Below are 15,475 nucleotides of genomic sequence, written 5' to 3' on the forward strand. Positions count from 1 at the left end.
TGTAAAAACCTTATTTTTTTGTGTTCCTTATGCTCATCTAATATCAGGCAAGTCTTAATATCACATTTTTAAGTATTGCTTTTTTAATGTACTAATACAAAATTGTAAGCCTTATTAAAGTCTATCACACTGCTTTGCAGTTATTAACTATGGTTTTAGATGCACTGCACTTACATATCTTTTGCTATACTTTCAATACATCTTATTTTATGCAAATGATAAATTATAGTTAAGATGGAAAATTATTTGCTCATTAAAATGTCGAAAGTACACATACAAAATAACCTTAATCAGAAACATAAAATGTACATTTTAGGAAATAAACCATAAACTAATCTGTGGAGCATAAAGGGGTTAATTTGAAAGAGATTACATTGTGCAGACTGACCTGCACATATAGATTTTATTTTTTACCATGTACACTTTAACTGACAGATATAACTCATCAATGTTAAAAGGGAATACAATATATTATACATTTGAAGCACTGAAAAAAAAAGATAGAATTTTAGTTAATTTGTGCTAAAGAACATATATACTATGCTTCATGACAAATGGACATGTAGTTCTCATGCTGAAACCAAAAATGTGACAGTATGATCACAAGTTTCCACTTTAAAACAGGAATGGGTACCACTGGTCCTGGAGGGCCATTGTACTGTATACCATATTGAACAGGTATTATGAAATAACTAACAAAGCCCTGGTCTGCAAGGACCAGAATTGCCCATCCCTGCTCCCTGAACTGAGGACTCCAAAACCATGCAATGTTAGGTCTTGTAAGATAACTATATGTTATTCCAGTAACTGTGTCTAAATAAATAGGCTTTAGTTTATTTATATTTTATAGTAAATATTTACTGCCGTAAAAAATAAAAATACAAGAATAATCTTTTCCGTAGCTTACGTACCCAAGTTTTGTGTTCCAATTTAAGTCCATGCCCCTACCATTTTTCTTGTTGCAAGGCAATGCAAACACCTGGATAGTCATATTGCCACCTTTGCTACATCAGTATTTTGTTCCATCTCATAAGTGGCAGTATAAAGAGGAAGGGCTGTAATCCCCATATTGGAAAGACTTTTTAGAGATGTGTCATCCTTTTACTAAAATTTCTTATATTACAGTCAGTGGTTTAATTATTTAAGCATGTGCTCACAATTACTCACAATGTTCTCAATTGGGTTATGTATTAGCTGCTAAAGATCATAATAAAATGTGTTTTATTAGCAAGCCCTTTTCCATTTCTATAGGTACAGTTTGGAATTAGTTTCCTGAAAAGTGTTTAATGACCCAAAATAACCTACACTACAATTACATATACAAATAACTTTGAACCCATCCGAGGAGAAAAATGCTTTATTTACAATATACCACATAATTAGTATGTTTCCAGTCTGAATGCTTACACATAGTTATCAAATTCTGTATGGAAATGAATATGTATAAATGTACACTATATATTCACTGGATTTTGACCCATAATTTAAACCTCAGTAAAACATTTAATTATACAAACAACTTGTGCTTAAGAGAGATAAAAGTATAATTTGAACAAAGATTGTTTATACATTACCAATATGCATTGTCTGTTACATACAAATGCTTTCAGGAATTTAAAAAGGAAACTAGTCTTCTAAATTTAAACAGTACCATAAGCCACATATTTTCACAATGAAAGGATCAAATAAAAATTACATTACCATTTAAAAAGAAAAAAAAATAATCTGGTCACAGCATTTCTTTTTAGGGCTGCATTTACTTTACATTTTTCAAGAATCATTAAGATAGCATCTAGTAACTACAGCACATACTCACTTTAATTCATGGACTACACCTCGGGTAAACCTCTAAGTATTTACAGCATTTTTACCTGAAGAATTCTGCATAAGGCACAAGAAATTAATCTTTACACATTTGTAAAAAAAAAAAAAAAAAAAAAAAAAAAAAAAAAAAGGAAAACTGTACAAAAAGCAAAACAAAATGTACAGTACATACTCCTATAGCAAAACTCCCACTCCATCAAACAGTAGTTCAGGCATTCTTCAATACTGAAAATATATTAGGGGAAGGTTTACTTTTAAAAAGATCCGTCTTTCTATATTCTCTAGCATTGACCTTGTTTGATTCAGGCTACAGCTCTTGCTAGCTGTACTGAATAGTGTCTCTGCTGGAATGATGCTTGGGGGGCATCCGACATATCTAATAGCTATTTTGGCAAGGTCTGGCCATAGGAACTTCTTCAGGTTCCAGTAATCAAGAGGATCACAGCTTTGATCCACTATTTCTTCCTCCAAGTACTCAAGTACAGTCAGTTCTGAAGACTTTGGTCTTTCCTCTCTTATTTTATTCCTGATATCATCCATTAGGGCCCACAGATTGTCCTTGCTACTGGAAACACTGTTAGATGGAGCAGAAACTTCGCTACAACCATTGGAAACAATAGGCTTTCTCTCTCCTGAGGTAGAATACAATAAATCTAGTTCTTTGACCAGGTCCTGTTTATACTGTTCTGCTTCTTCCTCTGTAAATAATGAGGTCTTATAACGGGGGTCCAACATAGTAGCCCAGATGTACCTCAGGTCGTGAAGTAAAGAGGACATTCGGCTCACCATGCCATCTTTCAAAGATTTTAGCATGTTGTCTATACCCATGGTTTCATCAAACAACATATCTATCTTTCTGTTTAGAATGTGAATCAATGGAATAACTTGTCCAAGTGTAGCTGTTCGGGTGCTCATCTCCCTGCAGACAACCTCAAATGGTTTTAAAGCATGGCACACAGACTGCATCACTTCCCACTGATCACAACTGATCAGTTCCCTGAAGTTGCACTCTATAGACAACTCATCGATTGCTTTCTTCTGTTCAACTAAACGTTCAAGCATGTAAAAAGATGTATTCCACTTGGAAGGGATATCTTGGACTAGCTGATTTTCAGGCAAGTCGTGCGCTTTTTGCAGCTCTGCCAATTTCTCTTTTGCCTTAGCTGAACGGTGAACACGCTCACAAATTTTTCTTGCAATGCTGAGTAGATTTTGAACCATTCTCTGACTCTTTATGGCTTCACTTACAATGAGATCAATAGTGTGTCCGAAACACTGCATGCTTCCTTGTTCATTGTCATCAAGGATATTTGCAATACTCTGATTATCCGTTACAGTGAAGCCAATTTTCAGACCAGAGGAAATAATCCAAGTGTCCCACAAGTATTCTAGCTGTTTTTTAATGTCCGTGAGGTTGTAGTCACAGTCAATTTGAGAAACATTCAGAAGAGCGGAACAGTGGAAATCTTGCCCTGGAGGTCTAAAAGATGATTCAAAGGTTGCCCAGTGAGCAGTAAGAGTCAAGTACTCACGTGTCTGGTTGCTAACCCAAATTCCAGCTGTGAAATGAACAATGCCACCTTCAGCCTCCTTAAGATGTGAAACAATTACTTCCTTCACATTCTCATACATTTCAGGAATGGCTGTGCTGGAGAAATAGGTTGATGAAGGTATGGAATACTGTGGTTGAAGGTATTCCAGTAATCTGTTAAATCCATCATTTTCCACAAGTGATGATGGTTGAAGGTCCAATGCAAGCATTTCAGCAACAAGTTTCGTAATTTTTTTGGCAACTGGATGGTGTTCATTGTATCTTTCATTGCTGTCTTCAGATGTAGTAGCAGTAGTAGTTTCCATTGAATCTGATCCAACATGGCTGCCTGCTGAGGAAGATACCAGAACTCTTGAGACATTGCCCTTGTTTTCAAGAACATTTCCATGAAATCTCTGCATGTGCCGGAACAAGCAACTTGTCCCAAGGTTTGTAGTCTTTTTTCCTCTGCTTATTGTGCGACTACAGTGCAAACACACAACATTTGTTGGATCTGTAGTACAAATAGAGAAATGATTCCACAATTTAGATGTCTTTTTACTAGTAACAGGTAGTATGTGTGGCTTTTCCTCAGCCATGGAGGAGTTTTCAGTGATTTTAGATGACAGCGCTTCTGCAGCAGCTAATGTAGCATAGGGTGATCGAGGAGATGAAGGAATATTCTCAAATGTGCCTTTTTGGTTCTTGAGAACATTAGGATGACGCCTCATCAGATGCCTCATCAAACAGCTTGTGCCAAAATCTCCTCTTTTTCCTCTGCTAATGACACAGGGGCAGTATCTACATAAAGCTTTAAGATGATCAACTGGAGACACAATAAAATGATGCCACACTTCTGATTTCACTCTCTTCATAATTTTCTTATTTTGTTGGAACACTGAACTCTGGTCTTTATTTAAACTTGGACCCTCAGACAGATCATCAGGTGATGAGGTAAGCAAAATGTCTTTCTCACTAACCCCTTCAGGAAAAGACAATGCTGTTACTGGTGTGTCTATTAATGCATGATCAGTAGACAGGTGATAAAGTGCATCATCAGGCTCCTCTTTAATGTCCATGCTTTCATTGATATTCTGTGGCACCTCATCAGTCATCCCTTCAGGAGAAGAGGTTATGAAATTGGAATCTTTTTTGAATTTTGAATCCCCTGTGTCTGGAAGCTGGAACGTTGGTAACAAAGTGGGGGGTGTTGAATAATGAGGTGGAATACTTGAACCATTTCCATTCTCTTCTATCACAATGTCACGGTGGGCTCTCCACATGTGTCTTATAAGACAGCTTGTTCCCAGATCTTTTCCGTTCTTCCCGCGGCTGAATTCATTCATACAATGTATACACACTGCTTTCGAACTGTCTACAGGAGATAGATAAAAATGTTTCCAAACAGCAGATCTTCTTCTTGAGTTTGAATTTTTTGTAGTAATCATGACAGACAGATTCTCCATTGCATCTTCATTATGGTTATTACTGGAATGTGGGGAAGAAGCCATGCAGGTCTCATCTTTGACACACTTGTCTGATGTTGGGGTCATTGGAAATACCTCCTTAGATGGAGTCTCTTCCGTCTCACCTGGTGAACATACCATGGAAGTATTCTTTTGAGATGTCAGTTCCCCATTACTGGATGGATTTATGGGAGGCAATACAGAGGTAGCAACCGAATTAAGAATGGAATTTGAAGAGCATTCATTGTCCTGTAAAAGTACCGTAGGATGAGCCCTCCGCACATGCCTCATTAGACAACTTGTGCTCAAGTCTTTTTCATTCTTACCCCTACTAAACTCTTTCATGCAGTACATACAGATTGCTTTGGTATTATCCCTTGGAGATATTAAAAAATGATTCCAAGCAGGTGACTTTTTCCTTGGGTTAACGTTATTTCTCATTGATGAGAGAAGACTTTGTGTAACAGCATCCATTGCTACATCATAAAGCGTACTAGTGTACCCTGTAAGTAAATTTCCATAGTCATCATTTTCTCTAGCAACATATCTGCCTGGTGAACCAACAAAGGTCTCGTTCTTTTCCTCGCTACTGTCATTTATGCAATTTTCTGGCTCCTCTTTAATATTTTTGCTTTTGTTGATTTTTTCTGATGTCCTGTCAGTCATCTTTTCAGCTTTTCTCTTCATAGTTTTTTTATTTTGTTGTAAAACTGAACCCTGGTCATCATTCAAAATTGGACCCTTGGTTTTTACATCTGAAGGTGAGGTTAAAGTCTTAATGTCTTTCTCAAACACCCCTTCTGGAGAAGGCAATATTGCTGTTTGTGTGTCCACTGATGATTGTCCAGAAGCCAGCTCAGGAGGCATTTCAGACAGCCTTTCAGGAGAGGTCAAGGAGCACGATTCCTTAGCCAATGCCCCTAGAGAAATTGCAACAGACTTTGCATAAACTGCTGCATCACAAAGAGTATTAGTGTAACCGGTAAGCATAGTTTCATATTCAGAATTGTCAGGTTCCTCCTTAACATTACCACTTCCCTTTGTATTTTCTGGCTCTCCATTATCTTCTGTAAAGTCATCATGTTTTGAATTTGTATCCTCACTGTTATGAGACAAATTCTCCTCACTATCCATTTTAGGAAAATGTCCTTGTTTTTTTAAAAAAAAAAAAAAAAAAAAAGGTCTGTTAAGAACTTATTTTGTGACTTGGAAGCATGCGTCTTTTTTTAATAGATTAGGATATTATAAAAAGTGAGGTCCATCACTTAATCTTCTACACAAGTCCACGTGAGTTTTACTGTTCCAATCACAGTAATGTTTGTGGCACCATCATGCTTCCTTTTGCTCAGGATGTGTTATGTTCATCTTTATAACCTAAAATAAAGATAAATATAAAAGGAATTAATATTTCATGTATGTTGTTATAATTGTGTCTAGTCAGTCGGTATTCAAAAGGTCTGAAAACATTAAAGTACCTTGAGCTAAACAATGTGCTGAGAACACAATTTATTTTTTAAAAAGCAGTGATTTGTTATGGTACTGATAGAGCACCAACATCTGATGTCACAAGAGCAAGTCTTTAGTTTCCAATTGTTGCTTTTCCACTCACAGGTTAAGTGTCCATGTAGTCTTCACATGACCCATGAAATACAATGGTGTGCTAGAAATGCCATGTTGCAGATATCTTTTCAGAGAGTTCTGTATATTTTGTTATACAGCTAAACTGTGCTTTTAAAAAAAAAAGCACTACTAAATTAAATACTTGTTTATTACAATGGAGTGTCTTTTAAAATGGAAAAGTGACAGATGAAGTGATCAGCTTTATATTGGGTTAGATTTACTAGAATTAGGGCCTATTTTGTTTGCCAACTCAATGTACTTTAAGATTCAATGCTTGTGTACCAAATTAAAACTCATAAAATTACACAGTTGTAAACTCAATAATTAAAAGTTACCGAGCAAAAATAATTTCTATGCAAAAACTGTTCTCAAATAAAACTTTGACAGACACAAAACTTTAGAAAGCAAAAAGAAAACAAAGCAGATTATGCACATGCAGGCATAGTGATCTCTATGGAAAACCATCTGGGTCAAAAACGCATTGTCCTGCTTTAGACAGCCAGAATCTCATGGGACAGAGAAAGGGCAAGCAAATCATTCTGAAATGCCAGTGCCCAACTGGAAATGTTGTGTAGTGATTTTTACATAGATTGTATATATTATATCTCTTTTGTTGCGACTTTGTTATATAGAATGTAATAAATGTGAACCAAAGCGAGTCCTCCCTGTCATTTCACAACGCCATTCCCACATTTGTTTTATTTTAAGTGTTTAAAGTAAAAATTCAGTTTTAGTTTACTTGTTCAGCTACAACAAGGCACACGTAAACCTCATATTACTTTATGAAAACATGTCTATGGCTACTGTTTACTGTGAAGAAACAGCAATGTCAAGGAATGAAAATAAAAAAGTAAAAAATAAATAAAATGCAGTGTCATCTTTATGTACCCCCTATTTATTTCAGGAATAAACAAAACAACATTTAACTTGAACTGCTATTTGGCGTCCTTGTTTTGTTGTTAATTCACTGGGGTAAAGTAAGGTCTTCACAACGTATTCTTTACTCCTGGGAATTTTTTTCTATTTTAATGTGTTACATATTGTAACATCTTGCTATAAAATAAAGGCACACACGAGTGTCGCCCCCTACCTGTACCTGCGTTGTGAGCAATATAACGGCGCAGTAGTGACGTCAATTCACCATTCCTCAATTATCAAAAGTAATTATATTTAATATTCTTTAATATTGACAACTTACGTTGTCATTATTCAATAAATTCACTTGCAATTTGAACCTTAACACTTATTTTATTTATTTTTTTACAGATACCAATACCCATCTATTATAAAGTTACAGGAAAATAATTCCATCTAGGGTTTCTGTGACATCATAAACCATGTGACTGCACTGATAATCAGTAGCCTATCGGCATGACACCGACAAAGTCAAGAAAATATATTTTCCTTCAAATTTGACGCACTTTTTGAACCATTTTTTTTTGCTCCTCAAAAATAGCCTGCGTCTTAAATTCGAGTACAGTAGTGATGCATGCAGGGTTCGACATTAACCATGGCCCGGTGGCCTGGGGCCGGTAGAGAGCGCTGTTTGGCCGGTAGTTATTAAGCACCACAGGCCCGACTGGGCCAGTTACATACATACGTGGTATATATATATATATATATATATATATATATATATATATATATATATATATATATATATATATATATATATATATATATATATATATTAGTGCATATGGCTTCCATTTCACGAATCCAGGAAAACGGGCCAGTGTGTCAAAACGCTGAAAATTAATTTCAAAACCATTTTTTAAAAACATAACTTCGAACTAATCCTAACTTTCCCGCCGTGCATCATATTTGTTGTACAGTCAGAATCTGAGACTGCGTACCGAAGTGCTGTGTTGGTGGTACTCGTTCCCATGGCAAATCTTTTATAAATCGGGTTTTCTACAACTAAGCAACCAATAAGCCAAAAGGAAAGTGCTGAAATCAATAAATCATAAAGAATGCAATTATGAAAAATAATGAAGACAAAGTGTGGAGGCTTCACTATGACAGAGAAAAAAAAGTTTTGCCTTGTTTGGCATCAGTTTCCCCAGACGTGCAGAAAACAGCAGCTTTATTTGTTGTGAATTAAACATTTCGTTTTACATCATATCCAGTCTCACAGTAAGATGCCCCGATGGATACCCAGATATGCAATCGAATTGTCTAACTTTTTGATTTGGGATCCAATGTGTTCAGGTCAAAAATGCCGTTTAGAATCTTTCCAGGACTGGTTGGTATCACTCAGCAAGATTGGCACTGACTTGGGAGAGGCTGCACAAGTGACAACGCTCTAACTAGGATTGTTATTATTTTGTATAATGAATGTTGTTTTAATAGTGTTTATTATTATGATTAGGGATGGGAATTTCGTATAGTTTCCTATTTGAATACATTTGTGTGTATTCAATTACCCGAACTCTGGTCCCTTACTCTCCCAGCAGTAAAAGGCAAATGCTTGTGCACAAGCAGACAGCATAACAGTGTAAGCTGGTAAAGTTTAGCCGGGTTCACAAAGTGTACAAACAATGTGCAAGATGAGATTTCTTCACTCTGTACCCTATTTCCTTAGGCACAAGTTTTCTTTGTTTACTGAATTAAAATACACAGAACTCAATGAGCAGCAACGTCACAGCGCATATCTCTTATTAAAAGCAACAGTAGCCTAATATTGGCAAACTACCAAATAATATTTTTTGCTGTAGTGTATTCAGAATAAAATAAAGCCTATCATATAGCAACTTAAATATTCTACATCTGTTTAATTCTAACAAATAATACTTATAACAATCTTAGTGCAAATATTGTAACCTGGCCAAAATAGAAAATACATTCCAACATTACAATAGTTTAACATTACTAATTAGAACTAGCCATCAAGTGCTGACATCAGATGAATCAAAGTCAAGTTACTTTGTTTAATAACCTGTAAATAATTCAAAACAAGGATAGGTTGTACTTTTAATGGTCAGTGCAAAATGTTGCCGTTACTCCATCCATTCACAAAAAGTCAACAGTAGATGTTTTACATTAAACTACAGTCCAGAAATAAAAAAAAAAAAAAAAAAAATTCCTTTCCAACTCCAAGTATCTTGCATTTTCTTACAGTCACTGTGTTGTGCTTAACATTAAGTATGTCTTTATATTCATCAAAATGTTAAATTACAGCTTTCTAATTTCAGTGTTACCCAAGTTTGGATTACCGTACTTCTTTTAGCAATTGCTATATACATGTTTAATGGCTGAAGTAACATATATTGAAAGGCTTGGTTTAACCGCTTTCTTTTAAGACGTGGGCTCTCTTTGGTTACCACACACAGTAGAAACATACTGAAAATAAAAACCATCATGAAAAAATATATAAATATATTGGGCCAGATAAAATTGCATCAGGGCCAGTAAAAACACTAGCTCAGTGGCCCGAGAGGCTAGTACTTAAAAATCTAAATGTAGAGCCCCGGCATGTATTAAAAATCGACAACAAAAGACGTGACTACCCGAGTACACAAACAGCAACGTGACTGACTGCCGAGTAAAGACAAATAAAGATCTCACTGCAAGAATACACAAGCAGCAACTTAACTTACAGAAGAGAAAAGACGAACCAAAACATTACTACCCAATCTCGAATCATCCATGACAAATAGACAGCCATTTTCAAAGAAGCGTCATTAGCTTCCAGAGGAATTCAAAGAGAGATGCTTTCACAATTTCAGTGTTTCTGGCAAGCATTATCAGCTTGGACAGATCGGAAATGCTGATCAGACCCTCGTATTTGACATGACAAGCAATATCACAGTTCACAAACTGGGAGAAAAACAGGTGTGTGTAATCACGACTGCAAATGAGAAGCAGCACATAATTGTTATTATTTGTGATAGACAGCTGCAAACTGCCTCCATATGCATAATTGAGTTTGTAGCGTTATAAATGCATATTTATTTGATGTTTTATTTTTTGTGTCTTTTTTGCATCTTAAATTCGATGGAATCATACAGTATGTGTGTAAAATGTTTTTATATATATATATATATAATATATTATATTATATATATAATATATATACTATATATAGCGAGTTTCTCGCTCGCTGGCAATATTGATGTGTGTGTGTGTGTGTGTGTGTGTATATATTATATATATATTTTTTTTAAACATTAAAAACATTTATTTCTGTGTTTAGATTTATTCCCCCCACCCCCCAAAAAACAGGCCTTGTCACAGAGTTGTCACATTCATGTTCAAAGTGGCTTTATTAAATTTGGGGGAAATCAAGCATGGCAACATTCTGGTGCAAAATTATAGTATATGTTTGTCCAATTAGAATTGTACACATGTAAATGCAATTTATTTGATGATGCATGTATAAAACTAAACAATTTTGCAACAGGTTTTAAGTATTTTACACTATTTTTAAAGCCGGCCCAAATCCGGTTCAGTGTTTCAATATGCAAATCTGATGCTCGTCTAAATTTCCATTGGAATATAAGCTTTATGTTTGTAAAACTGTTACCAATAAGGTTCGAATAATTTGTACTTGCAGATAACATTGTAAAAACTAAAGATTAATCTAATGTATAACTAGCTAGCTAGTTACAAGTGTACACTTATTATTCTGTAACCATATAGATTGTGTATGTGTACTTCAATTAAGTACCACTGCATCTTGCTAATAAATACAGTACAAGGTGAACGTCTCTTATTACCACCAATGTTATAACAGTGCACAACATTCCCACAAATATGTAAATACGTTACACTACACAATCAACTTACTACGAGTGTGGAGTTAGCAACCTCAGTTATTTCAGCCTTCTAGTAGTGTGGTCATAAATTAGATGGTTTGCGGCTTTCATAAAACTATAAAAACAACACCATTGTTATTTTACTATATACAATAAATAATGTTAAACGTGATATTGCACTGCAACCTGATCAAGCTGTGCATCTACAAAATTAAACAGAACTGAAACATTATGTTTGTATAATTATTTATTTATTTTTACCTGCATCATACAGCTCACCTTACTATAGGTGTATTGACACGGCGTACAGTACACACAGCCGTAGTTCATTGGTTTAAATGCACAACTTAATGCTGCCACAATCAGCTACCGTAAACAATAGAGGCCTACCTCCGTCACGAATGCAGACAATAACAAAAACACAATTCGGAATCGGTTACTGGAATGTACCTTGTTCTGTGTGATTGATGCACGAAAATTGACGATAAAGTAAAACAAACTTCACGTTATGACTTTCGTATCCTGCATTTCTGCTAGATACAAAAATAGCTCGGTTTCACTACTTCAACAGCAATAGAGGCCCAGCCATGTTAGGCCAAACAGGAACTCAACCTGGCGAGGCAGAACCAGATCCTAGCAGCAGAACACTGGAAGAACCAGCCTGGGAACCGGATCAGCCCAACACACCCTCGTTTTTAACGCCAAAGCAACATAATGAAACCACTTTAAAATCTAAACATACATACCATAATGTCCAGAACTCTGTTACAGTCTAATTCGGTACCCAAACAGTTAAATTAAAAAATAATTAATTGAACGAAGAGTCAATTAGTTCGTCGCTTTGTCTCCTCTGCAGTTAACACTCAGCGGCAGCAGCTCAACGGCGTAGGACGCACGGAACGTGCTTTGTGATGTCATCAGGGTTTTCAAAATGTCGGCGCTCTAGAGACGAAAGGAAAGCAAGCAGTTTCGCTCTAGTTCAAGACATTGCACCGCTGTGTTTTTAACTACAAATCCATGAACGAAAATGGTATTGCAGTTTCCAGTAGATATAGATGTGTTTAATTGACATTCCATATGTAAACGTTAAAACGCACAATATCTCGCAAGTTTAGCGAAAAGCCTTTGAGCACACGGGGTTTCTTGATCCACTGGGTCAGGACAGGGGTGGGGCGGCGCCATTGATGGGTGGGGCACAACAAGAAACCTGGTTTGTAAATAGTTTGTAGTGATAATGTCGGTGGTTAAAGCATATGGACTGTATTTGAAAGTTATATAACAAAAGCTTTTTTAAAAAAAAAATTCAGAGTGCATTTTCAAAGTTATGTAAAGACTGTTTTTTATGTATGATTTGAGAAGTTAAATCAAATGTATGTTAACAAAAACTGACAAGACGTAAAACTGTGTATGACCACTATTTGGACACTAAATTGAGCCCTATATATTATTTGTCTAAATGTGTTGCTTTTTACATATTTTTTATTATCATTTCAGTGTTGTGTGACATGTCCCTAAATTATAATACTACTGTGTTTGCCCTTAATTTATATAACAGAAATATATTACAGCTAATCTCGTTAGTTTGTTTAATAATTACTTTAAATAATTAATTAGTTTGAATAATGAATATAGTTCACATTAATGTGCGTTAATCAACTTGAATGAATACTATATGACCATTACCATATTAGACCGACCAAACACAGACAATCTATTAGTTATCTGTTAAATAATCTGAATATTCATTCACGTTAATTGAGACCTCATCATAATAATTTTATTTAATGACGTGTATAAGATCGAGGAATTACAATGAACATACAGAACACCCTCAACCACAAGAAGGTAGGTTAAAATATCGTAGCAGTTTATTAGATAATAATAGTAAGGGTACAGAAAGGAAAAACTTAGAAAATCATCACGGTATAACGATTCACATACATATCAATGCAGCACCAGTAAACACTTTCATGGGATGTAGATTCTTCTATGTATATGTCGTTTCTCAATAACACAAAACTACAGTACAAGTAGAATCCTATTGCTTTCCTAACATTCGGTATAGCTTCAGCATTTCATTCTAACACAGTACAGTCACTCCTCTGTCTCAATCTCTACAGGCTGCGCGGCTCTGCCATGAGGTGATGACGTCACTCTGCTGGCAGTTCCCTCAGCTGACTACACGGACAGTGGGCCTGCGTCTAGCAGTCACAGGCTAAATACTCTAAAACACAAGCATCTATTCAAATGCAAAACACAACTTGTTCAGTTTCAGTTCTTCTAATAACACATCACAGCTAAGGCTGGACTACAACTGTTTACTAACAATTACGCAAGTATACTTTCAAATAAGCACTTCATATGACAATATGAGTTAAGCAGCTTAGTTACTTTTTAACAAGGTTCAAACTGAGGTTTTTCATACGCGCATTAAAAGCGCAATGTTAGTTTGGTTCCTTTATCTTCAAAACCGAAGTAGGGGTTTCACACACGTCCTGTGTGTTTTCTTCTTGAATGCTTCACTTCAAAGACAGACACAGTCTCGTTATGCTGTGATTACAAACTAGGAACAGAAGCTTGTGTCCTAGCCGGGTATGTTTCCTTTCGACGCGTAGATTAACTGACTCGCAGACATCTCTTTTTCCTATTAGCGGGAGTCCTGAACACAGAGCTTTCGTTGGCGTTCGTTTATTGCACAGTACAGAATCTTCTTGCAGTCAAGAGGTATAAAGCTTAGAGCTATCTTCTCTTAGGGAGCTATGTTAGACTCAGAAACCAATTCAAAGTTATTGCTGCAAATTGCCAGTTCTTATAGGACTTTTACACTGTCTTTCATTGTTTATGCCATGGGTGATCTCACACTGCATGGCTTTGCCCCATGATCTTCTTTATGACTTCCCTTCTGCTGTCTCCAGCTTTTTGTTTCCTCCATAAATTCTGATCCGATGCTCCGACTGCTCATGATCCTGTAGAGACCACTTTGTGTCGGGTTCAGTTAAAGTCCACTGGCCCGCGGCTCACTCCCCCTTATCCTTGGTGTAGGGTGGTTCGGCAGCTGCTCCAGTCAATAGTTCACATGCTGCACTGCATACTGTGCTCAAAAGTGAATCCAACAGATTAGTTCAGATATGTCCTTATATCAAAAAATAGTTATTAATTTCAGGCAATTGTGCCTACATTATGAAAGGTGTGGGAGAATGGCATGCTTCAGTTTGGCACAAAATGTCACCAGAAGCCTTGATAAGTTCCCAGCACAGCTCTGCAGGAGCTTCAGTCTTGATCTGAACATTCTTCTCTAGTAAATGCTGCCAGTTTTGCTGAATTCTGTGGTTGATAAAAGTTGAAAGCACAATAATTATTTTATATGTGATCTGAGACTGATTTGTACCCAGGATGCCTTTCATAAAATAAATGAGAGGTTAGTAAAGTAACACCAGGTCCCATAAAAAAAGCATTTTAATGTATTAGGATACATTGTGTAATGTTTCTTAATCGGAATACCTTTGACAAAAATTCAAATATTACATTACATTTAGTTAAACATTAAAACAAATGTATCTACATCTGTGTAAAATGTCCTTACTTGGAATGCCCTGTTTCATTAGGTTTAGGTAAGGCTAAGTGAAATTTGAACTGTGTAAAAAAGCTGAGCTTTCGAGCATTAAAATGTTGTATATTTTTAAACATATGTTATTAAAAACATGCATACATCTGAAACTTTAGGTCAAATAAACAGATCTGTACTTCATGTTGATTCTAACATTAGATGCTGTAGGTATCTAACTAATTCTAAAAGGGTGTTTTGAAAGCAGGGGGATTTTAATTGTGACACCTGCCATTCTAAAAGAATAGTTAAAACAAACATGCCAGTGACTTCTCCCACAACATCTGCGAGAACACAACATTAGAATCATAAATAACAAGAAAAAAGTTGATCACCATGAACTGTATACACATGTAAAAATTCAAGTTTGACAAACAGACATATGGATGCTATTTACCCCATACATACTTATGCTATCAATAACGTGTTACAGAATACCCTTTTCAAGTTTCAGCATAAGTGTATAAGCGGTTCTCAAGATCAATGAAAAAATGTAAGTGTGACATACAGACAGATGTTATTTACTCCAATATTCAGATACTATCTAAACTGCTCAAAAGTGCCCAAGGCAAATACTGTACATTCTAACTGTGGCCTCTTCCACAATTTACAGTCTGTGATTGTATAGATGCTCCTCCAGGGCAGGTTTGAGATACACAAAGAAGCTTCCATT

At 35.9% G+C, this 15,475-nt stretch overlaps 1 protein-coding gene across 1 annotated transcript; it reads right to left on the reverse strand.

Annotated features, from left to right (window-relative positions):
- Positions 1-1,930: 1,930 nt before the first annotated feature.
- Positions 1,931-12,279, reverse strand: LOC121319748 (zinc finger BED domain-containing protein 4-like). The gene is made up of 2 exons (XM_041257517.1): positions 11,945-12,279; positions 1,931-6,195 (listed from the first exon to the last, which is right to left on the reverse strand). The coding sequence occupies exon 2, from the start codon at positions 5,953-5,955 to the stop codon at positions 2,044-2,046; it is 3,912 nt and encodes a 1,303-aa protein (XP_041113451.1). The 5' UTR covers positions 5,956-6,195; positions 11,945-12,279; the 3' UTR covers positions 1,931-2,043.
- Between the last annotated feature and the right edge of the window lie 3,196 nt (positions 12,280-15,475).

The sequence above is a fragment of the Polyodon spathula genome, chromosome 8 (genome assembly GCF_017654505.1).
Source record: "Polyodon spathula isolate WHYD16114869_AA chromosome 8, ASM1765450v1, whole genome shotgun sequence".
NCBI classification, from domain to species: Eukaryota; Metazoa; Chordata; class Actinopteri; order Acipenseriformes; family Polyodontidae; genus Polyodon; species Polyodon spathula.

Coding starts and splice junctions, on each gene's coding strand:
- LOC121319748 (XM_041257517.1), bottom strand. CDS start 5,955: ATGGATAGTGAGGAGAATTTGTCTCATAACAGTGAGGATACAAATTCA.